Here is a 25,818-nt window from a genome sequence, read left to right on the forward strand (position 1 = left end):
ATGCTGAGTAATTGTTATGGACATTGAGTAGGCTGTGGGACATCCAATAGTCAATTAGATATACAGACCTGGAGCTCAGGAGAGAGATCTAGGCTGGAGAGAAAGATGTGGATAACCCAGGATATCCTTTCAGTGAAGTCACAGATGTTGATGATTGTATCTTCAGTCAGAATAAAAGAGGGTCAGTGGTGCTGGCGCTGCCATAGAGAACATTAGTATTTAAAAGACAGGCTAAGAAAGAGGATCCTTTGATGAAGACCCAGGGAAAGCAGCCAGAGAATTTAGAAGCAATGACCAGTGAGATCAAGGGTATAGTTCTAATAGTCTCAAAAAGGAAAAGGTTAACAGCATATGATTTAGCAGCAAGTAATATAATGTATGGGCTGAAAGTCAACCCTGGAATTCGGCAGTCATCTCAGCATGTTTATATCATGAGGGGAAGAACCAGCAAATGAGGAGATATCGAAGGTGGGAAACAATTGACTGATGTAGCTGTTCTGGTTGGCTAACTGTATTTTCACTCTCCCTCATGTAACACAGCACTTCAGAAATGAACAAATACTGCCTAGCTTGAGTACACTGAGACAGTTGTTCTCCATGTTCTGAGTATGTTTTTATATTAGGATAACTTCACATTATAGTGAGATTTTAGGTAGCCTAAAGACATCTTTGGTCCATATTCAAGTGTCATCAGTTAAACCCCCAGATATTCTTCTCATGACAGTCTTCCAAGCCAGATCTCCCCTCAGAGAGAGGAGGGAGAGAAACTGTATTTAAATAACTTCTTAAGTAGTCTAACATTTTTAATGCTTATATTATTTGATATAAGTCCTATTTAATATATATCTAATGATTAAAGTGATGCTTTTCAATAAGGATTTTAAGGATGTCCGCTCAGCAAATTCCATCATCCTTTTAGAAGGCACATAGCATATAAAATATGCATATGAAATTATCATTCTTCACTGTATGCTCAGCATAAATTGTCGCCTGCTTTAAGTAAGTAAAATTTTGCAAGGCTGCACTGTCTAATGAGTTTCTCTTCTAAGGTAATATTACTTCCAGACCTATATGTACACAAACACATACATAATTTTTGTTATTTTACTCTCATGAAACTTAACTTTCACACCTGAGAGGCTGTATAGATGTTGGACTTAAGCTTATAGGACAGGATATTTTATGTGGTATCTATCTCTTATAAAGAACTTTATTTCACACCAGCTGTAATTTCACATCCCATTTAATGTAGTATGCTGAACACCGAAATCAAATAGTATGTAATAGACTAAGGTGACCTCGTCACCCCAGATTACCATAATAATAAAAGATTCAACTATATTTGAGTTTATCTTCAATACATTGCACTTTATCACTGTTACTAGTTTGATTTCCAGGTCGGTGTAAATGTGAGCCACATCATATGATTCATCTACTCCAGCTAGAATTCTATTTCATTAAATCAGTCTGCCATCACTTGCTAGGTGCACCATCGTTTTGTCCGTAACTAAGAAAAAAGAAAAAGAAAAAACCAGACACAGTGCTTCAGAGGTGCAACATGTGGGGGGAAATTTGCATTTTAGAATCAATGAAATGTAGTATGTATGAAAATGTAAGTAAAAAATTGGCTTAAGGCACATAGTAGCAAAATTTAAAATCCTAGTCATAGTGTCTGTCATTCTTCCTGTCCACAACATTGCACTTACCTGAAACAAGTATTCTGTGATGGGATAAAAGTTCCAAGCGTATTTTTTGTTCCTGAATTCCACAGTTCCCTGAGTCTTGGCCAAATTTGTTGTGTATGAAGATATTCTTCATAGAATCCTTTACGTCTTTTTTTTTTAGCTATCCAGCAAGTATAAATTTGGCAATGTTTTTTATTAAAAGCCTTAAAAAGTTTTTTTCTCACTGACCCTGTAAGTCCATGACTGATAGTCTAAAGAAGTAATGCTGAATATAGAAACAATTATGCACATAAGTGTTCATGGCAGCATTATTTACACTGGTAAAAATCAGTAACAACATAAGTGCCTAATATTTCCTTTCTTTTTTTTCATTATTTTGGGTTTTTTTAATAAGTGCCTAATAATAGGAAATAATTTCTTATTATGCAACTATGTTTATGAAGAGTTTGGAGCATAAAGTAAATGCTTATGTGCGAAGAATAATTGGCAGATACAGGATCTAAACTATCCACCCATTAAATAATATGAAAGTGCATAGGTCAAAAGCTAGAAAGAGATAGACCAAACTATCAACAGTTGGGTAGTAGGGTATGAATTTTTTTTTATATATGTACATGTGGGATATGATGTTGATTTTCAATAATTGTGTACAATGTGTGGTGGTCTGATCAGTATAGTTAGCTTATTCATCATTACAATACTCAATCATTCTGTGTCCATTGACCAATTAATTCCTCATTAGCTCCCCTCCCTCTCCCCCTTCCCTCCCCCTTTCCACCTCCAGTTTTCTAAAAGTTCAATGTATTACTGTGATTTTTGTTTCGTTCTTTCTCTCTGTCTCTCTTTATTTTTCATTTGTTTATTTATGGATTCAGCTCCTGGTTATGAGTGAGAACATGTGGTATTTCTCTTTCTGTATCTGGGTTGTTCCACTTAGAATAATTTTCTCCAGGCTCATCCATGTTGCTGCAAATGGTAGGATTTTGTTCTTTTTTATGGCTGAGTATTATTCCTTTGTGTATATATACCACAATTTCCTTATCCAGTCATCTATCAATGGACATTTAGGTTGGAAATATCCTAGCTATTGTAAATAGAGCTGCAATAAACATGGGAGTGCAAGTATCCCTTCAACCTGATGTTTTCCAATCCTCTGGATACATCCCTAGTAGTGGGATTGCTGGATCATACAGAAGTTCTGTCTGTAGTTGTTTAAGGAACCTCCATACTGTTATCCATAATGGCTGTACTAATTTACAGTCCCACCAACAGTGCAGGAGAGTTCCTCTTTCTCCATATCCTTGCCAGCATTTGTTATTCTTTTTTATAATAGCTAGTCTGATTGGCATGAGGTGATATCTCAAAGTGGGTTTGATTTGCATTTCCCTGATGATTAGTGATATTGAGCATTTTTTCATATACCTGTTGGCCATTTGTATGTCTTCCTTTGAGAAAAGTCAATTCAGCTCTTTTGCCTATTTTTAATTGGATTATTTGTTTTTTTGCTGTAAAATTGTCTGAGCTCTTTGTATATTCTGTATATTAATCCCTTGCCAGACGGGTATTTTGCAAATATTTTCTCCCATTCTCTCAGATGTCTTTTCACTCTAATGATTATTTCCTTTGCTGTGCAGAAGCTTTTTAGTTTGATATAATCCCATTTGTTTATTTTTTCTTTTGTTGCCTGTGGTTTTGGGGTGTTATTCATAAAGTCATTGCCCAGTCCTGAATCCTGGAGCGTTTCCACCATGTTTTCTTCTAGGAATTTTAAAGTTTCAGGCTTTACGTTTAAGTCTCTAATACATTTTTAGTTGATTTTGGTATATGGTGAGAGGTAAGGATCAAGTTTCATTCTCTTACAAATGGATATCCAGTTTTCCCAGCACCATTTATTGAAGAGGCTGTCTTTTCCCCAATGTATGTTCCTGGTACCTTTGTCAAAGATCAGTTGACTATAAATATGTGAGTTGATTTTGGAGTTCTCTCTTCTGTTCCATTGGTCCATGTGTCTGTTTTTATGCCAGTACCATGCTGTTTTTGTTGCTACAGATTTGTAATATAGTTTGAAGTCAAGCAGTGTAATGCCTCCGGCTTTACTTTTTTTGCTCAGGATTGCTTTGGCTGGTTAGAGTCTTTTGTTGTTCCATGTGAATGTTAGGATTGCTTTTTCTGTTTCTGTGAAGAATGTCATTGGTATTTTGATGAAACATCACATTAAATCTATAGATGGCTTTGAGTAGTATGAATATTTTTACTTCATTGATTCTTCCAATCCACGAACAAAGAATGTCTTTCCATCTCTTACTGTGTCGTCTTTAATTTCTTTTCAGAAGTGATTTAATATTTTTATATTTTTTGCATTTTCAAATATACTATGATGGTATCTTCTTAATTGAAAAAGTAAGGTGATTTTTAAGAAATACCCTCTATTTAGTTTTTGATCTAATTTTGAGTTTCTGTACTCATTTTCTTACTCGTTTTAAGCTAGTTTTACTTTTATCCAAAGAATTTAAATTTATCGCAATTCCATCTTGCCATATGTTTCATATCCTTCTCCAGCCACCAGGCTTCTATGTCTTCTTCCCAGAACTCACTATTCCATTTATTAAAATGTTCATGCCAGAGTCTCACAAAGTCTAAGGTAAATTTTCACCTGTCTTAGTCCGTTTTCTGTTGTTTGTGACAGAATATCTGAAACCGGGCAATTTATATAAAAGTGGAATTTACTTCTTACAGTTATGAAGGCTGGCAAGTCCAAGAGCATGGTGCTGGCATTGGATCAGCTTCTGGTGAAGGCCTTCTTGGTTGAAGGGGATGGGGATGGGAGTTCTGCAGTCTTGGGGTAGCGCAGGGCATCACATGGCAAGGGGACTGAGCATACTGACTCAGGTCTATCATCTTCTTCTTATAAAGCTACCAATCCCACTTCTGATATATCCCATTGATTTATTAGCCCATTAATCCATTAATGGATTATTCTATTCATGAGGGCAGAGCCCTCATGATCCAATCTCCTTTTAAAGGCACCACCTTTCAATACTGCCACATTAGGTGTTAAATTTCAACATGAGTTTCAGAGGGAACATACATTCAAACCATAGTATCTCCCATTGTCTGCCAGGGTTGATGAATGGTAGTTAATAGCTAAGGAAGTGAGATTTAGGTAATTGATTCTGGCTCAGATCTTCAAGATGGTAACATCTTTTATAGATTGGGAAGGAAGTGTGTGTTTCTTGAACATATTAGACTTGAATGTGTATGATGGACACAAGGCATAGGGAAATGAGCACACATTGTGGAGAGTTTAGTGCAGTCCAAGCTCACTAAAGCAAGTAATGAGAATACACTGAAAACCTGCTTAGTGAAGAGTCTAGGCACAGTTCCTAGCTTCAAGGTGCTTCTCCCTATTAAGACTTGGATCTTATATGCCACTAATACAACAAAGTGATTACTGACAAGTCTCTATAGCTTTTCTTGCTCAATGGCTGGCATGAGTGGCTAGTGACCTGCCTCCTTTTTCCTTGCATTGCCACTGTTCACTCTCCTTGGGTACATTCCCTACATTATTTCTGTCACTTTCTGGGCCCTTTTATGTTAATCATCACTAATAGTGTCATTCCCCTAACAGTACCTATATTCCTCAGTGCTCCCAAGGTTTCCATGATATCATTACGGAGAAAATAGTTGAATGCAGGGAGGGAAATAATCAGTGTGATCCTGAGTACTACCCAAGAGTGCTACACCAAGTGTAGCTCTTGGCACTTGGTTGAAGCTAACTTCAAAAACAGTGTTTATGATCAAGGCAAAAGGAGGAGCCAGCCCAGGTAAAAGGTGTGCAGAAATGGGCTGTTGCACGCTCAGTTGTCTGCTACACTTTCCACCTTTGGGCTTGACAGAGTTGGAACAGGATTTATTTCCATGCTTTTTGTGCAATGTAACAGCAATTTTTGTCTACCACTGTATATATATTATTAATAAAATGATTCCTTTTCAACATTTAGCTTTGAACTCAACATGCTTAAGAACTTGTTTGACATGGTAGAAGCAGAATTGAGTTTTCTACTTTTGTCTCAATTCTGAAAATGACTAAAATAAGAACTAGTAAAATGTGTTGCCATATACTTAAAAATAGAACCAAACTCTGTTTTCTCTTGGCACAATATTAATATTTTGGCAGTAAATTGTAATTCTTCACCAGTAGTGGTAAAATATGACAGATCTTTGGTTTTAAGTATTAGCAATCATTTCAAAAAATTTAGTTTTGAAGTTGGAAAAAATTAAAATTAAAAAATTAAAATGTGAAACAAAATAAAGAATAAAATACTTCTATTATTCTTCACTTCAGTAAGAAATACTTTAACCTGGATTTCTCTCTTTTACCCCCATGGTACTATTTTGCCACCAAGTTAAGGAGGGCTTCAACAATAAGAGAATTAAGTACAAACATAATTAACAAAAATCTCTCTCCAGACCATCTCAGTGAATGTCAAAGTAAACTTTATGTATAATGTAAAAATATCTTGATTATGTTCTTATTAGAGAACCAAATACTTAGGAACAGCCCCTGAAAGTATAGAAAACTCCCATTAATCGTATGTAAGCATCAGAAAATCCCAAAAAACAGAATTATTTTTACACTGTTCTGAATGGTAGTTGATCTTCATAATGATCACCAAGAAGCATTGTGTAATATTCTGACTTAGTGTTTGAAAAGAACTTTAAAGTTTATCCAATACAACTCCTTTATTTTTCACCTGAAGGAATTGAGGCCCAGAAAGGTTAAGTAACTGTAACTTGGTCAGAACCACATAGCCATGAGATACAGAGAACCTGATCTTCTGACTCCCAGGCGAGGATTTTCTATTTTTCAAATCACATGTGAGAAAAAGAATAAATAATATCCAGTTTTTAAAAAGGAACTTCTAGTTCATATCCTGTTGATATTAATGGCTAGAGGTTATTCTGTGTTCCCTTCACAAATACCTGTAGACCGGATCACATTTAATACTGGATGAGATGAGAGCTTAGATGAGATTTTAATTTTTTAAAAAATATCCAGAGCAAACAATTCTACAACTCTTGTCCGTTACTTATCCTTGTCCTTGAGTTTTTGTGGGGTTTTTTTGTTAACACTGTTCTAGTGGTAACAGAAGGTGCAGTCACTTTGGAGAAGCCATTAGTTGAGATTTGGATAAAACACTCAGCTTAAAGATGTGATTCTGCGATTTAAAAGAAACAATTTAACATGAGGCCTCCCAGTTATGTGGCAGAAAAATACGTCTGGTTTCAAATATTTCAATACCTAAGACAACTCTCCATACTTGTAAGCAGGGAACTAATGAAAAAACAAATAAGCATGTCTATCATAGTCACAAAGGATAAGAGTAAAGCAGTATTTTTTTTTTCAAATTCTAAGCACTTGAGATTTTGCTGCAAGAAAAGTGATCCTGAGCACTTTTGCAGGATGTAAAGTTATTAGGATTCTTCCTTCAAGACACATGATTTGTTTACTAAGAATATAATCATCTTTTTTCTAACACATCCTAATTTTCTAAAATAGACAAAGGCATATTCCCACCTATCCCCAAATGTAATGACTTTAGGATCTGTATCCACCTTTAGTCCATCAATGCTCAACAGCCCACCAGTTCAAGTATGTTATTTGATGTATTTTACAAGCTGGTTCTAAAGATTAAACAAAAGCCAAAAGCTGTGAGTGAGCAATTCCTCGAAAAGAAAGCCTGGGTTGAAGAGAAGGAAGAAGTGGGAACCAAGATGGAGTGAGAAGAGGTTGTTCTGTGCACTGTGATCAAGGAATACGCACTGCTCAGTGCAAGTGGAGAGTTTAGCTACTTTCTATTTACCCTGGGTGTTTGAATAGGTACAGAGTTATAATTATGATATTATATTTATATGTGTGTTGGTTTACTGTATTCATTGACTCTGAGTGAAGTACAATGTCCATTCCCAGGGCAGATGCCCTGTTTAGTAAGCCCTGATATTTATCTTCCATTCTGAAATATCCACCTCCATCTTCTAATTGCTCATTTTATTGGGAAGGAAATAAAAAATCACAAAGGCCTTTTACTTTATCCTCAATATAATCCAGTTAGCTACATCTGTATTATATGAGTGAAACATGTTCCCATGCACCCTTGTAATTAATGTGCATTCCCAGAGAATTCACTGTCCACAGGGTCCCTATAGGGAGGCCATGCTTATGTAAAGCCATTTTCTCCTTGTAATAAGTGCAGCTGCTGTGTGACTAAACTGTTTTATAGCAAGTAGTGTTTTACTGATGCTTATGTTGAAAGTAGTGTGATGTGGATAACTTGGAGTAAGTTTACTTTCAGTGTTGTGTGCTTTATTATGGTTGCAATGTCTACTCTGTTCAGTGAAGGCACCTTTTGTTCTGCACTTGAGTTAGTTCTGCTATGCTGTCATATTTATTAATAATGTGCTCCTGGAAAATGAAAACATAGCTATTATGTTCTTTAACCAGTCTAAAATATGATTCTATAAATTAAAGGCAGTTCATTGTTCATTCCACTTCCAAATGATTTTTAAGATGACTACTCAGCTTTGAAATGACTCCCAAACTTTAGAAACTAGAGCAAGAAATTGAAAGTATCAATAGTTTCATCCCAAGCTGCAAAAAGTAATATGTGGTGGTAGACTAGGCTTGGACGTAATGGGTCTGACTCTAAGGGAGAAAAAATTCCATGAATTGTTTTTAAGAAATCCATTAACTCTTTCAGCCCACTAACCTATTAAGCGGTGATCTTATATAACAAAAAAATTCTACCTTAATTCTGAGCCATTTATTTCCTTCTTACCAGTAGGATCTGCCTCAGAATGATTCCAAAAGTTAGAATTATGAACATCACAGGCTTTGTCTAAGTTGTACCTGTGTACTTGTTCTGTTCTATGCTTGCTTATTAATTTGAAATTACATGTGTGGCTTTTGTTATTTTAAGGCACTCAACCAGAATGCTGAACTAAGGAGTCGGTTGAACAGAATACATTCAGAGTCTATTATTTGTGATCAGGTTGTCAGTGTAAATATTATTCCTAGCCCTGATGAGGTAAGACTCATTTTTAATAGATGGAGAGTACCTATTTTATAACATCTAAATCTGCTCCGTGTTTTTGTTTATTTTTATACAGTTCTTTCACTGTTAACAAGGTTCCCTCCATAAATACTTGTGTTGCTGACAGTTCAGTGTTCTTTGGATTAAAAGATATACATGAGCTTGACATCAGTTATTCTTGGTGATCATTGTCTATTTTTATTTATTCCTGTGTTCACCTGATACCACTGAATATTTAGTTTATGTATCTACTCCAGCTTGTTAATTTTCTGTGTCTGTCTCATTCTTCATTTGAAATGTTCATTATCATCAAATGGCCAATGAAATGTTGAAAGAAAAAAAAGCAATTTTAGCTGAGAAGTTGCTAAATAAAAGTTTTCTTGAGGCTTATTTTGAAAGTACTGTTTAAGGAGAGAAGTCACCTGACCTTGCTAAGATTATACTAATGCTACTGCTACAGCTCCCACTGCTGATGGCAATAATAATTAATAGCTAACATGTGTCAAGTGAATGCTTTCTGTGTGCTAGTATTGTGCTAACCACTTTGCATGTGTTATATCATTTGACACTTTCAGCAACCCTCTGAGGTAGGTGCTATTATTATTCCATTTTCCAGATTTAAAAACTGGTTAAGAGAGTAGGAGAACATTTGGAATTGGGCTATACTTAACTGTGTAATTCTGTTTATGACCCTTTGTAAAATTATTTTATAACCATGAGAACTTACACTTTTCAGTGGTAATATTAGAGCTTTATATAGAGTGATACATGTAACAAGGTGAGCGTTTTAACTAATACTAAGGTCATATTTGCACCAAAAACATACTTTTTACTAGAAATCTACAGGTGCAATAGTTCTACCATGTAACTGCTTAGAAAATATTATCTCAAGACAGCTTATCTTTAAGTTGCCCTCCCTATGTCCATTCACCTCCATTGGCCTCATGATGTCTGATGACTCTTATATTCACTCAATATAAGTAACTTATATTCAACTGCCCAGAATCTACAAGTATTTCTAAAATTTGTTACTCAAAAATTGTTTAATAATCTCAGTTGGACTCTTCCTTTCAATCTGAAATGTACCCTAGAACATACATATTATAGTTCCCGTATATATTTTTCTGATGAAAATGTAAATAGCTTCCTTAAAAACAATATTTATTACTTATTGAATAAAAATACAATTTTAAAATGTATTTAAAATTTTAAATAATTTAAAATTTTTCAGCTTTTAAAAAAAGCTTAGTACTCTAGTCATATGTTTCATTGGTTAAAATATCTGATCAAATTGGAAAATGACATTTATATATTCTGTCTCAAAAATTAGTCATATGCATTGTTTTCTTAGCATGTCTCTAGTGGTTTCTACAAGTACTTCTTGAGGTTTTGTATACTGGTTAGAATACGGCTAATAATGACAGGCCTAAGAATAAGAGAATGAACTTGTCTGTGCAATCAATTCAGGGTATCAATACCACTTAATATCAGTTGAGCAATTAATTTCATGTAATATGAATTGAGCACAGATTTAAAACCAAGTCATCATACCAGTACCTTTCAACTATGCCTTTGGAATCTTTAGACATATTAAGAAGGAAACTTGTGCAATGGTCATTACTGAGTTGCAAGTGAAATTTATTTGTGGTCACTACTCTTTTAACAAACAGTGTGGATTCCTCTAGAAATCTGGTTAATTTGAAGGAATAGCAATCCTAATAGGGAAAAAACAGTAACACCGTATGTTTCTCTCTTCTGTAGCCTGGTGAGCAAATCCATGTCAGCCTCCCCCTGTCACAGCAAGTCGCCAATGAAAGCCGCCTGTCCATGTCAGAATCTGTTTCTGAGTTCTTCGATGCCCAAGAGGTGCTCCTCTCTGCAAGTTCATCAGAGAATGAGGTAAGGTTCCTTGACATGTCAACCTCAACTGCTTGTAACTGAGTTTGGGTTAAAGAAAGTAAGACTGTGGAACTTTTTCTTCGTTTTTTTTTTTTTTTTTTGGTTTGTTTATGTCATAGTAAGATGCCCAAATTGTAGCAAAACCAAAAGCGTACAAACTGTATTAGTTCCCATTTACTTAGCACGTAACACTTCTGCACACCAGCTTATTACACTTAAATTTGATGAGTAAAGGGAAAGAATCAAACATTTGTTCTGACTTTCTTCTGTGATTTATATTTTAGGGTAACCAAATGGTTGATGATGGAGTTCTTTTTTATTTTATTTTTCCTAAAAGATGATCAGTAAGGGGATCTTAACCCTTGACTTGGTGTTGTCAGCACCATGCTCTCCCAAGTGAGCCAAGGGCCGGCCCTGATGATGGAGGTCTTTATAGAAGGAAACTGGCTAATAAATGTAGAAAGAATGGTAGAATTAGAAAATTACCATTCATGCACACACACAGATACGGACACGTTATATATCATATATATGTGTGTGTATATACATATATATATACACACACACACACATATATATATATATACACACATGTTATATATCTTTGCCAGGGACATGAATTTGAGCTTAGAAGGATATTGCTTAACATCTACCTAGTTGGGTGATTATGGTTTTGGAGACTGGCTACCATAAAAGCGTCTTTGGATTACACTTCATGCTCATCAGTCTTGGCAATGTCTTAGAAACAGGGAACCCCTTCCTTGGTCAGGTTGTGGAAATTAGTTCTTTCACTGAAATTTAGTCAATTATGCTTTTATTTTTTGGTGGGGGGAGTAGGGAGGGGATGGGGAAGGCAGCCAAAAATCTTTCCCTCACAGCCGATTAGGAATTTTGTCATTTGGGATTGCAAATCTGTACTGCATTTTTACAAAACAGAAATGAGATAGTTGCTAAATGTTATTTCCAAATCCATGGAAAATACATTGGAAGGAAACATCCTGACAATTAGTAGTAATTGTTTTTGAATGTTCAGAATTATGAGTAATTTTAGAAAGAAAAAGTGGAAAAGAGAAAGAAATAATGAGCACATATCACTTTTATGATGGGGGGAAAGTACAATAGAATTCTTGTATTAGGTAATGAATTTGTCAGCATACCAAGGCATGCACCTGCCTCTCAGATCCCAAGGCATGCATTAACAGGTTCAAAGAGATTCCCATTCACAAGCCAGAGTGCTAGTTTGTCAGACTTCTCAGGGGAATTATCTTTTGGGCACTTGGATATTCAAGTCTAAAGCTCAAAGACAGAGCAAGTCTAGAGAGAGAATGAATTAGATCAGGACCCACATAACCAGCCACCTGTTTGACATTTCCCCCTGGGTGCTCACAGGACCTCTAATTCAGCATGTCTAAAAGTGAGTTAATCAACAAATCCCTTCCACACACACCATCCCCCACCCCAAGGAAAAAAAACAGCCTACCTGTTGCTCTCATATTGCCTATCTAGGTGCTCTTCTATCCAACTTCTTTTCCTTTGCTACCACCCACATTGATTCAGTCATCAGGTTCTGTACCTTCTATCACCAAATACAGTCATGTGCTGCATAATGATGTTTCAGTCAACAAAGGACCACTTGTATGACACTGGTCCCATAAGATTATAATGGAGCTGAAAAATTCCTGTCATCTCGTGACATCATAGCCATTGTAATGTCATAGTACAATGCACTACTCACGTGTTTGTGATGATGCTGGCTAGGAGCAGTAGGCTATGCCATACAGCCTAGGTGTGTAGTGGGTATACCATCTAGGTTTGTAAAAGTATACCCTATAATTTTCTCACAATGAAATTGCCTAATGACACATTTCTCAGACATATCCCTGTGGTTTGTTAAGCCATGTGTGACTATACTCTCAGATCCATGCATTTTCCTGCAGCTTCACTGCCACTACTCCAATCCCATCACCTGGCTTCTCGCTGCCTAGGTTACCCCACCAGTCCCATAATTGGTTTTCTTGCCTCTCTTCTTGCCCCCTCCAATTCATTTTCCACTGGGCAACTTGATTAATCTTCTAAAAGGCAAATCTGGTCATGCCCCTTTTCCCCAGTGTCCGTGGGATAGCAGTCTAAACTCCTTAGCAATCACATGAAGATCCTTATAATCTCTCAGCTGCAGTCTCATGCCACTTCTGTTCTTCTGGAGACTTTCACCAGCCAAAGGAGTGATTCCTGGAGTTGTTAATTTGCTAAAGACACCTTGTGTTCCATGCTGCAGCAAGGAGAGTGACTGAATTGCACACCTGTCCCTTGTGCACTGTAGCTTACAGGTTTTCATGAAATGACTGTTTTTAATTACTTACAACTTCTCTCTTTATCACAACACTCAATCTTAAGTATTTGAGGGGGCTAGACCAAGAGATAAACCCAAGTGACAGCCACCATGATATTCTCAGAGTTGTTCCTTCCCTTTGGCTAAGGCTTGGTTCCTGGGTCAACCTCATCTGTCCAAGTATCTAAGTTCACTTGTGATGAGTTCACCCCTAGAAAGGCCCTCGAGTCTGCACACTAACAGATGTGGCAAGCCCACCTGGTCAGATTACTGTACCTGTGTGAATCCTAACAGCAGCTGCAGAATGGGCTCATGCTGCATATTCTGCACTACAGCTGCCAAAGATCGGGCCTCTGCACTTGCCAGCCACCCTGGCTGGGGCACTTCTTTTAGGGATGCCCATATTCAGTACCTCCCTCACCTCAGCCCCTCACTCAAAAGGCACCTTCAGGGAAGCCTGCACTGGCTGCCCTGTGAACAAGTTAGATCTACCATTTCCTGCTCTCTTCTGACCTTTTATATCCCTCTTCCCTCATTATTTTTTTTCCTTCACACTTGTCACTGTCTAACAAAATGTATATTTTATGTATTTCACTTGTTTGTTGTGTGTCTCACCTATAGAATGTAAGTCCCATGAAGGCAGATTTTACCACTGTGTCTCCAGAACTAGAACAGTTCTGGTGAGCCCAGAGCAGGTACTCAATAAATACTTGCTAACTGAACCAGGAAAGGAGTGCTTATAGCACATGAGCACATGATTATTCTGAGAAGTATCTGGATATTAGCTGTCTTACATTAACATTTTCCACAACTTAGGGAAAAATTCTCTTTATGTATATCTACCAATGCACATTTCTTAATGATTGCTAGCTCCTTTTAAAAAATGCTCTTTTTGCTTCCAGAATAGTCTATTTACATTGCCTTGTCTTTTAAACTTGTTTCTACAATGCAACACACCTGATCATATTTAGAAAAAAATATTTCATGAACTCTTTTTCTAATTTTAACATTTACTTGTACATCTTTGCAGGGTACAGAGTGTTGTTTCAATATGTGTGTATACTGCACAATGATTCACTTAGGGTAGAACTCTTTAGAATCTCTAAGTTTGTAAAGAAAAATATTTGTCTCCAGGACTTCTTAACCATGGGAGAGAAGGCAAACTGTTTTATTGTAATACTGCAGAGCCTTGCCTCTGTGTACAGGGTAACATGAATGGACCACAGCAACACAGCCCAGCCTTAGTTACTGTACACACACATAGGACATGGACACGTCTTACTCAGGGCCCACTGTCGTCGTAGAATTCCCTTACACAGTGATATTGGATAGTTTCTATGATATATTGGCTTGGGAGAGATTAGAAATTGAAAAAGAATAGACTGTTTATAGCTTTTTGTAGGATAAAATGAGTATTTTCTCAAATGAGAAACATGCATCCAACATGAATTTGGTTCAGGTAGGCATTTGTCTCCTCAAACAGAACTGAGTGCAATTAGCTTTCTTCAGAGAAATCACAAGGATGAGTTTGATTTACTTTTTTTCTCTGTCAGGCTTGAGAAGTTATCTTCCATGAGCCCTATGGTTTAACTGTCACCTCTGTTGCAGTCAGTGGGAACTGTGGAAACAAGTTGCAGTGGGAAAATATGAATCAGAAAAAGATTTTATTCTCAATTTGCCGCCTTTATAGTCGTACTCTGTGCGCAAAAGCAAAACTACCATTATCCATCCATGCATACAATCGTTCTGTCCATCATTGTACTCTCCCTAAGCATATCAACCTCTTCTCAACGCTAATTTTGAAAACATTAGCAATAAGTTCAGAAAACTTAAAGGCAAAGACTAATTGTTTTTATTACATAAAAATGTTAAACTTTTACATGGCAAAATAAAAATGGCATAAACAAAGTTTCCTATGCTAGGAAAAAATGTGATATGACTAACTGAAAAATGTCTGAAAGATAATACGAATTCACGAAGGATGAGATTCAAACTTTAAATATACCTAAAAGATCTCAAAAGATATCTAAAGGTAAATAGATGCCAAAAAAGATTGATGATGTATAGAGTTGAAGTGGATGTGGAGAGATGGATGTTCCTATATACTTCTGATGAGAACAAATTAATACAGTCTTTCAGGAGAGCAATTTGGAAACATGTGACTAATAACCAAAAGTGACCCATTTGATCTAGGAATAAATTTTAATGAAATCACCAGGCAGATCCACAAAAATATATTTACAAAGATGTTCATCCAAGTGTTTTATATAATAATTAATAGTTAGAAACCACATAAATGCTGGTTAAATTGCTTATAAGTATTTGCATTTTTTTATGTTATGATTATATAATGAAATATATTAGCTTTCCAAATAAAGATGAAGAGCCATATCTATTATAATGGAAGTGTATTCAGAATGCTGTAAAACAATATATAAAACCATTTCCTTTTTCAATATCTGAAGATAGATGTATCAATATGTTTGTATAGACATTTTGAAATTAGGGGGTAATACCCACCAAAATATTAAATGTATTTCCTTTAGGTGATGGGATCATGGGTGATTTTCATGTTCATCTGTTTACCTTTATGTAATTTATATCCAGAAAAAATATAGCACTATTTCCATCTTAAAGAAAGTAAGAAAGTATCAACAGCTTTCTTGCCTGCAGTACAGAGATTGGTTTTCCTGTTCCTCTGAATGGTTCTATCTTACGTCCTCTCTTTTCTTATCTGCTCTAACTCCCTTAGTATGTATGTAGTTCCTTAATTTAATTTTTATGCTAATTTTCGTTTTATTTTAGTTCCATATTTTTCTCATTTAGAGAGTGGCTTAATCCTTGATCTCTCCCCGTTCTCACTGTGGCCATCTGAATCTAAATTGTCAGTATTTCTTACCTGGATTTATGCAGTACCCTAGTATCTGGCCTCCCTAGAGAAAGCTGCCAATACTTTACTGAAAACTAAACCTAACTCTAGCATTCCCTTGCATTTTTGTTAGTTTTAATAACCCATAGGATTATATGTTAACCCTTTATGTTGGTGTGACAAGCCCTTCACAGTTGGGCCAGGCCCTCCTTTTATTCTTCCCACCCTCCCAACTTTTCTCTTTCCTAGGACAAATGTTTCTCTCATGGTCCTTACCTTTGCACGCTCCCTTTTTCCTGTGCCTCTCCCCTTACTAAGACTGGGCCATTGCTATTCATTCTCCAACACCCAGTTCAAATATGATTTCCTCTGAGCAGCCTCTCCTAAGTCCTCTAGGTGGAGTCATAGGGCCTTCTTTTATGCACATTCTTACTGTATTGTACTGAATTAATTCTGGTTTGGTACTGGCCTCCTCCTGCCTCCTGCCCCAACTAAGACAGGGAGCTACTTAAAGACAAGGGCTCCTTTCTAGCAACACTGTGTCCTGGCCCATGGAAGACCCTCAAGTGTTCACTGCACATGTGCCAGATACATTTCCCACTATGACCTCTGCTTCTCGTATGAGCAATATTTTGTTATTTTTAATCATTTGATATCTGAGCTTCCAAGACTGAACAAGAATTCTGATCCCTTCTGTGTTCTTCCCCTCCTTAGGCCTCAGATGATGAGTCTTACATCAGTGACGTGAGTGATAATATATCTGAAGACAACACTAGTGTTGCGGACAATATTTCTCGACAAAGTACGCATCATTTGAGCTTCCAGGTTGTTCTGTCTACATGCCAAATTACAACACTCATGACTTAGTGAACAGTCATTATTCCCCCACACTCACTGTTCTTTTTGCAGCTGATTGTTCAATAAATTTTATTTTGTATACTCTGTTGAGGTAAATGTTTGAAAAATCAGGTAGATGGTTAAGTGAAAAAGTTTTACTTCATGCTCAAACCAAAAGTTTGAATCTTTATTAAATATATTTAATTTTTTAAAATTTAACTTATCTTTTCGTGAAAAATATTTGACTATTTTTAACACCTTGTTTAAAAAACTACACATTTTCCCAGGGAAAATCTAAGGGGAAAAAAAGCCACTGTACACTGATGTTTATTTTAGCACATTTATCGGCAACCTCGTATTGAAATAATTTCTTTTACTCTTGAGACAGTATAATAAAGGCTGAAGAAATGTATCACAATCAGAATTATTTGAAAGAGTCATTTCTGTCCCTGATTTTATGAAATCAGAAAAGCAAAGTATCTTTCCTTTTCCAGTCCTGAATGGTGAGCTTACGGGAGGGGCCTTCCGAAACGGACGTCGAGCATGCCTGCCAGCTCCTTGTCCTGACACCAGTAACATCAACCTGTGGAATATCTTGAGGAACAACATTGGTAAAGACCTGTCGAAAGTCTCTATGCCTGTGGAGCTAAATGAGCCACTCAACACTCTGCAGCATCTCTGCGAGGAAATTGAGTACAGCGAGCTTCTGGACAAAGCTTCGGAAACCGACGACCCATATGAGCGCATGGTAATAAACGACAGCAGCACCCTTCAGGACTTTGCCAACCCTAGACCTGGGCTAAGCCAGAATTCATTGTGATGACGTATTTGGCTTTCACATAACATTCTCACTGCATAGGTAATTGGTCTGCTTGCATAAATCAGGCAGGACCAGAAAATTCTAGATACCTTTACTGGAAGACACACATTTTGTGATTTCATCCTTGGTCTAGGGTGTTTCTAAAGTTAAAATGTAAATGTATCATACTCCTTAGAGGCTTATGCCTTGCCTTGCTTTATCATCTTTTCCTGAATGCCAGGATAGCCCATCTGTTCCAGTATGTGGGTCTGAAAAAGTAACTTCCTGCTTGTACTTTGCCCTTTATTCCACATCACTGTGAAAAACTTGCTCTGCCCTCCAAAAACACCAGCAGCCACAGCCCTCCTGCACAGGGTGAAGAATGTGCACATGGCATGACTATAAACTGGGTTTCAGAGCCTTTGAAGTTGTTGATACTCATGATATTGGGTGGACATGTGAATGAAGAACAACTTGACTTCAGTGACCTGTTGGTTCCCATGTGAATATTTGACCTCATCTTACTGTATTTTTTCCCCATGAGTTGTGCATATAATAGAAAATGCAAATGCCATCAAATCAACTCCTGTCGACCTGTGGTGTGTAAAATCTAGAGGAATAAGGGACAACCAGACCTGGTAGTAGTCTCTCCTATATTATTTTCCTTTCTTCAATGTGTTTACAGGTTCTTGTTGCTGCATTTGCAGTTTCAGGCTATTGCTCCACCTATTTCAGAGCAGGAAGTAAGCCATTCAACCCAGTCCTTGGAGAGACGTATGAATGCATTAGAGAAGACAAGGGATTCCGATTTTTCTCAGAACAGGTAAGTGCCACTGGACTCAGTGAAGTTGCTATTTAATTAGGAGGGCAGTTTGCTGATGAAAACAGCCTTTTGGTAACTATCTGTTTGGGGTGAGTTATGATACCAGTTAACAGAAAACTCTTTTAGCTTATCCGCATCATTGCCCTCTCTAAAAGTTCTCTTTAAGTATGAAGTCTTAAAAACTAGAGATTTACGTATGCATTTTGAAAATAATTCACTAACAGAAATGAATGAGTTGTTATTTTTGTTGGGGGTGACCAATGTACATGTAAAAAAATTATCATTTATGGAAATTTTAACACTGATACCATTGCCTTCTTTTTTGTTTTTAATTACCAGGTTAGCCATCATCCACCCATTTCTGCCTGTCACTGTGAATCAAAGAATTTTGTGTTTTGGCAAGGTTTGTATTTTAATTATAATTTAAAAACCAAATTTATGACCTATGAAAAAGTTTCTAGCATCCACAGATACACTGTACTCAGTTTTTTAGATTTCTACCTTTGGAACTGAATGTTGGTGGTTGATGCAGAGCTCAGTTTGAGAAATTAAATTTCCTGGTTTAAATATGACACTGTCATCTAGGAGATGAGACTGTTTCTCTAGAAGGCAAGGCCTTGTGGAACAGCAGAGCTCCATGCCAACTGCGCCAGCTCAGGCCATCATTTACCTCACTGTGCCTCAGTGTCAGCATCTATGATGTGGAGGTGACATCTGCTGCCTTCTTGCTTCTTGGGGATGTGCAAAGAGATATTAATGCTGAAGGAAGGCTCTATGGCACATCATCTGTGGTCAGTCTACTTAGATGTTTAAATATTTCAGTAATTTCTGTTCTCTAACTCATTGGAGCTCGGGTTTGGGTTGAAGTCTCTACTTATTAATACCCATTGTTCAGTCAAAATGTTACACACTTGCCTAAAATAAAGTTTCAAAACACTCTTAGAAAGAAAATAATACATATATAAATTTGACCATTAAGTTTAAATAGTTCCTTCATGTTTGGAAGAGTGCTTCATTGATCACAGAATGACTCTTATAAGCATTTCCTTAACTTGAAAACACACAGTGATAGGGCACTGTACTGTACTTTATTGCAAAATAAGACAATGAATCATTTCTTGACCATAGCAAGGAGTCAGAAATTTTGTGGAGATAGCACTAGACTCCCTTAATTCATCAAAATGGGATCAGTTGGTTATTACAAATGCAGAGGTAAATGTGAGTCTCCACGCGTAAAATATAAAGCCATCGTGTGAGATAAAGTGCTGGGCCCCCGGCTGAATCTTATCAACCAGTGTACGAACATGTTCAATAAGTTAATCTCACTTTCTTGTAGATCTTATGTATCTGTGTTCAGATTTTTTTTTTTTTTTTTTTTTTTTTTTTTTTGCTGTTCTCCCAAATAGTATGACTATTCTGTATAGGGGGGAGAACATGTATACATACATCAATCGTATAGCCATACTGCAATAATTTTTACTCTACACCTCATGCTTGATATATATGTTAACTATTTTTACCATTTAATTAAAACATAACATTTATTATTATTTGGACATGAAAGCACTGTAGAGTCTATGTTTATATGTGTACGTGAATAGACACACACACCCACACACCCGTGCACATGATTCCAGGCTTCTCCCAGTTTTGTTAGTTAAAAACGAATAGGGAGCACATCTTGTGGAGAAACATAGATGATAGACTTTTTTTGGTTCACAATATTTTCACCTTAGGCCTTCTTCAGGCACTTATCATGTTAAATCAACAATACAGAATCAGTGTGATTACAAAAGGGCTTTGTAAAGAGTAATACAAAAGTTCGTTTTTATAGAACAAAGGATTAGATGTGGAGTATATATATCTTGTCCTCTGCCTATGTTGTTTAGATATCAGATGGAAAAACAAGTTCTGGGGGAAGTCGATGGAGATCCTGCCCATTGGAACACTGAATGTCATGCTTCCAAAGTATGTTGCTCTCCTCTCCCTTTTGGCCTCTTATCTGCTTTTCTAAATCAGAAGTGGGTATTTTAAACTCCAGGAGGTGCCAAGGATTCATTTCCCTGTGTGCCCAAAGGTTCTGTTACCTCCATCAAAGCTGTGCGAATGGACCCCCAAAAACAAAGTGTAAGAAACATGTATCAAAGCTTCCTGCTGATCTCCTCACATCTTCCACTTACTAGTCAGCACCAGGTACCTACCATGTCCCGGTCACCATGCTAGTTTGCTCTTTACGTGAAAAGTTCTCCTTTTTAGCCATTTTTTTCTATACAATTTGTAATTTCACTTTTGAGTTCATCTTAGATCCAGGCACTACTTTAAATTTCCAAGTTATTTTATCAAAGAAGAGTGATGGAATCCTTTTACAGTTGTGTTCTAGAGGATATAGTCTATAAATCTTTCAAAATAATTGAAGTTTTCATTGAGGCCAAGGGCTTGATAATTTTTGTTTCTTCATTTGGTTGGTTTTGTTTTGTTTTTTTCTATTTGAATGACAGAACTTGCTGGTGGATTGGATGTGGAGGAAGATGGGGAGGGGGAGCTATTCCCAGGACCGGAAAATAAACTTTCAATATTTGAATATTCATGAGGAAGAAAGAGTTTCCTAGTGTATATAGTGCCTTCATTGTACCAATTTATACATTTTTTAGAAACTTAGAAGCATTTTATCTTATTTTGAAATGACATTTTATTTGAAAATGTACACAATGTGCAAACTTAAATGTGATTTGAAACTATGTCATTTCATTCCTTGGCAGAATTTCTGTAATCTACTCGTCTGAATTTGCATTAGGCTTGGGCCATCTTAGTCTTGTCTGTCAGTCTTTTCTCAAAGAATTACTTGTACCTTTGGTCCTAATTAGGAATATGAAAGTGTTCTCAGGGTCATCTTTCTTAAGTGCACACCCTATCAAGATGGCCTATTACCTGCAGGGTAAATCCAGATTCTTTGGTAGGTCACTGAAGCCTTTCCCTGCTCGGCCCCATCACACTTTTCCTGCTAGCCTGCCGCCACAGCCGATCACAGGGCACACGCCCTCGTAGGCCCCAGGATGCATTGTGACCTTCTGGCCTCTATGGCTTTGTCAATGCTTTTTCCCAGCCCATAGTTCCTTCCTACCCAATATCCAAAGTGAGATCATACCCAGCCTCCTCTAAGATGTCTTCCTTGGCGCTCACCCCAGGTGCCAGGCAGATCTAAGGACTCCCTCTGCCTTCCCATGATGCTTTGTTCATACGTCTATCACAGCCCTCATCATAGTTTAAGTATTTGTTACATATCCATCTATCCCTACTGCACTGTTGGCTCCAGTACAGCAAGAAACAGTTGAATTACTTTGTAGCTTTAGCACCTGGCTTTAAAAAGCACTTAAATGTTCCTTAAATGAGTGAATCATGTCATAAATATTTATGACCACAAAGAAACTTTCAAGAAAGAAATGAGGGGAAAATGAGGGAAAAGGAAGCTTTGGCCAAAGAATGTTCTCAATAGTAGAAGCAGTCATAAATATTCCTGACCTTCATTGTTTTTAATCACGTTGTATTCTTCACTAGATACGGAGATTACTATGTGTGGAATAAAGTCACCACATGCATACACAACATCCTCAGTGGGAGAAGGTGGATCGAACATTATGGAGAAGTAACCATTAGAAATACCAAAAGCAGTATTTGCATCTGTAAACTCACGTTTGTCAAGGTAAATATATAGAACGGAAAAGGAATAGTACCAATTGCTTCCCAAGGAAGAAGTAGAACGATTACCTTCAACAAGAGCAAGTGAATCTGTGTGGTATCATTGGTCCTTAAGGACATTTTTGGTAAGAAAACTCAAGGCAGGCAGGCTTCTGAACATATGGAGGTCAAAAAAGGGACCATCTCAACACAGAAAAAAATTTATTTTTAAGGAACTTCCTTTTTAAGTAGCCTGTTAGTAGTTCATTAAGTAAAATTTCAGAAAAACCTTCTTGGCTATACCAAGGTCTATATTTCTATTCCTGCTTGATTACAACATATTCAAGTGATCTTATTTTAGGGAACTGATTATAATGCAGCTATCATTTTTTGAGAATACTTGAATACTAGCACAGCCATGTAGATGATAGCTACCAGTCACTACAAACTTACTGAAATCTACCACTATTATAAAAAGCATTACCTTTATTAACAAGAAGAGATGTTTGGGCTAGAGATGCCCACGGAACACCACTTTCCCTCAGTCTCTTTGCCGTGCTTGGTTAGGTATGCTACAGGATTCATCGTGGTGCAGAAATCCCACACACCCCCTTTATCTATTCTACTCAGGATCCCGTTCTAACACGATAAACAGGTAACACATTGGAGTCTTACAACCTTAATATTTTCTTTTCTTAGTTAAATCTTTTAAGTTATATTCGAAGGTCATGTTTGTTTAATTAAGTATCTTTATTTTAGCTTGAGATGTTTGCTATCATTTTTTTTTCTTACAGACTCATGAGGTGACTAGAACTGAAGAGCCAGGGTCATTATGTGCTCTGATTGGAAGGTGACAGTAAATGTGTGCACTTGGTCTTGCAGCTGTGAAGAACTTCAGTGTAGGCCTGCCCCAAACATTTGCAGGATATGTGTAATTATTTAAAATATGTACATCAAGCGTACAAACTGTCAAATAAATAGGTTCTATCCTTTTTCCCTGACAAAGATACCTTTTTTTTTTTTTTTCTTTTTGGCAGCTGGCCGGTACAGGGATCCAAACCCTTGATTTTGGTGTTATTAGGCCACACTCTAACCAACTGAGCTAACAGGCCTGCCTTAAAGACACCTTTGATAACAAAACCTGCAGGGTCAGGTTGGACCCTTCAGAGCTCCATGCTGGAAACCAGGCTGGGCAGGAGAGCCAGTCCTGGCCACACCCTCGCTGCTTTCTCACCGCCAGCTCTCCTGCACTGCAAGGGGCCTTGCATGCATGCACGCACGCGCGCACACACGTACAGAGACAATCCAGCCCACACATCCAAGCTCTGTCCCCACCCCCCTCAACAGCCACCCCTGACCATCCCTCAGATTTAATGGTTCACACACCAGCAGGTGGTCCCTTGGGGATGGGAAGAAGCCTGTGCCAGCTGTGGAGTAAGCTTAGAGCCATTTGCAGAGGGAATTCTTGGGTCCTGCATACTTGGGGCCTGACCTGGAGGAGGGTCGTGGGGTCCATGTAGGCAAATGCCCACAGACTTCTCACCACTTGGGAAGGAGCATGGCTAGAAAAGGGCCACATCAGGGTCTTTGTGATAAAATTTAGCTATTTAAAGATACTGGGAAAATCATTTCACAGACTATTTCTGCAGCATGGCCGATTGAATTTCATTAAAATCCATGAGCAAGGGGAAAACTCGAGATGAGGATCTAAGGAAAAGTAACTAACCTATAAGTTAATAGTTTTTTTAGGATAGAAGCTGAGTCTTCCTCACGTTATAGCATGGAGCAGAAATCATCCCTTTCTTAAAAGTTGGGCTAAGACTTAGAAAGTCAGCCTACCATAAAAAATATTTGAGATTAATTTCTGGAAATGGTTTGAATGAGGGATTTCAAGATTAAGAAAATTTTCCATATGGAAACTATAGGGATTGGTGTTATTAAAGCGATCAGCTGTCTTAATTGGGGCTTGGTTTTTCCAGGTCAATTACTGGAATTCTAATGTGAATGAAGTCCAGGGGGTTGTGATAGACCAGGAGGGGAAGGTGGTGCACCGGCTGTTTGGGAAGTGGCATGAAGGACTCTACTGTGGTGTGGCCCCTTCTGCGAAGTGCATCTGGAGACCAGGTGAGACTGGCCTGAGCATCCTGCAAGCGGGAGGGAACCACAAGCGACAGAAGGGAAGGGAATGTCAGGTCATGCCATGCAATTCACCTTATGTTTCCTTTAATAGTGAGATTAAAAATGTAGATGCTTAAGGCAATTATGGTTACATTTATACTTACCGTGTAAATTATATATGTCCCAATATTTGATAATAAAAAAATTGAGGCCAAATCTCTGACATGTGGTAAAAGATTAGGCTTCATGAAAAGTTGCTCTAAATGTAATGTCTACGTTTCAAAAGCTAGGTATATTTATTAAAGAATTTAGATAATTAAAATGTATAAATTTAAATCCTTACTCATGGTATTTATTCTGTTTTACTAAAACAAAGGAAAGCCTGCAATCATCTATAATCCACAAATTCAATAACTTACCAGAAAAAGTGATCTTTTCACTTGAGCAGCAAAAAGCTACAATATGTTTACATTTGATAAAATACATCAAGAGAGTTTTGGTAATATATTAGCATATAGTTGAATATCAGGTATAAATGGAACAAGTCTCTTCATGACATTTATTTTCATTGGAATTTTATCAGTTAATCCCTAACTTTAAAATTAGTTGTTGGTTTCCTAAGAGACATCAATGAATATTTAAATTTCCTGCTAGCAAAGTAGTTAGTTCATTCAGTCATCCACTATTTACTGAGCACTGACTATGCATCAACCTTTGTTCTAGGAGCATGGGATATATCAATGAGCAAAGTATACTAAGATCTTGCCTTTGAATTTAGTTTTAAAAGGCCAATAAATATTAATTTAGATCTGCTTCTTTTTAAAAAAGAAGGAAATAACATGTATTTCTAGTGACATCTTAATAATTAATCACCCTGGCCTTTAGTTACCCAACCAAATATTTGAGAAAAAGATTATGGGGTGATTTACCAGTGAAGACTATGAAATGTGCAAAGTTTTGTTTTAAAGATGGGGTTTTATTAAATATATGAATCTATCAATTCTGATCATTAACATAAATCTTCCCACCTAGCAAAATACCACCAATTTAATTCACTTGAAATAAGTTTATAATGTAGTGTTTATAACTACAGAGTTGGTGTTAGCGTGGGTACTAATGAAGCACCAGGCTAAGTCAGCTGCCTCCAGTTCAGTAAGCCTTTTGCCTCTCATAGTGATTTATTGGCCTCATTCCAGGTTCCATGCCAACCAACTATGAGCTCTACTATGGCTTCACGAGGTTTGCTATTGAGCTCAATGAGTTAGATCCTGTACTAAAAGATCTCCTTCCACCAACAGATGCCCGATTCCGACCAGATCAAAGGTAATGATGGCAGTGGTATCTAAGATGTAGAGTGGATCATGGCATGGGGCTTTAGAGGTCAATTGAGACGTATTTTCACCACCATTATTTACTTATTCATTCAGTCATTCCTTCATTCCCTCATTCACTCAGCAATATTTGAGTTTTCTACCCGAGGTAAAGCAGCATTCATAGGATGATCATAACAGAAGATTATCTGAACACAGAGTTCCCCACAGAAGATAACACAGACATTTTTTAACAGAAGTTTCTCCCAGCCAAAATTTACCAAAGGTCTGCAAATTCATGAACTCTCCACTAAATACAGAATCGCTCTTCATCCAATTTTTTTGCCCTCTTTATTTTTATTACACATGTAGTATCTGTAACA

At 37.1% G+C, this 25,818-nt stretch overlaps 1 protein-coding gene across 13 annotated transcripts in view; it reads left to right on the top strand.

The window, feature by feature from the left end:
- The window catches only part of OSBPL6 (oxysterol binding protein like 6), a 218,228-nt gene that overhangs the window by 189,713 nt on the left and 2,697 nt on the right, over positions 1 to 25,818 (top strand). For 11 of the 13 annotated variants that reach the window (XM_063095497.1, XM_063095537.1, XM_063095572.1 and 8 more), the window contains 10 exons: positions 8,663 to 8,770; positions 10,538 to 10,675; positions 16,588 to 16,675; positions 17,205 to 17,458; positions 18,195 to 18,332; positions 18,672 to 18,735; positions 20,222 to 20,300; positions 21,888 to 22,032; positions 23,987 to 24,131; positions 25,322 to 25,448. In XM_063095497.1, coding sequence (XP_062951567.1) covers positions 8,663 to 8,770; positions 10,538 to 10,675; positions 16,588 to 16,675; positions 17,205 to 17,458; positions 18,195 to 18,332; positions 18,672 to 18,735; positions 20,222 to 20,300; positions 21,888 to 22,032; positions 23,987 to 24,131; positions 25,322 to 25,448 — 1,286 coding nt within the window. The remainder of the gene's footprint in view (positions 1 to 8,662; positions 8,771 to 10,537; positions 10,676 to 16,587; positions 16,676 to 17,204; positions 17,459 to 18,194; positions 18,333 to 18,671; positions 18,736 to 20,221; positions 20,301 to 21,887; positions 22,033 to 23,986; positions 24,132 to 25,321; positions 25,449 to 25,818) is intronic. The other 2 variants (XM_063095555.1, XM_063095563.1) reach the window with 1 other exon arrangement.

This window comes from Cynocephalus volans, chromosome 1 (genome assembly GCF_027409185.1).
Source record: "Cynocephalus volans isolate mCynVol1 chromosome 1, mCynVol1.pri, whole genome shotgun sequence".
In the NCBI taxonomy this organism is placed as follows: Eukaryota; Metazoa; Chordata; class Mammalia; order Dermoptera; family Cynocephalidae; genus Cynocephalus; species Cynocephalus volans.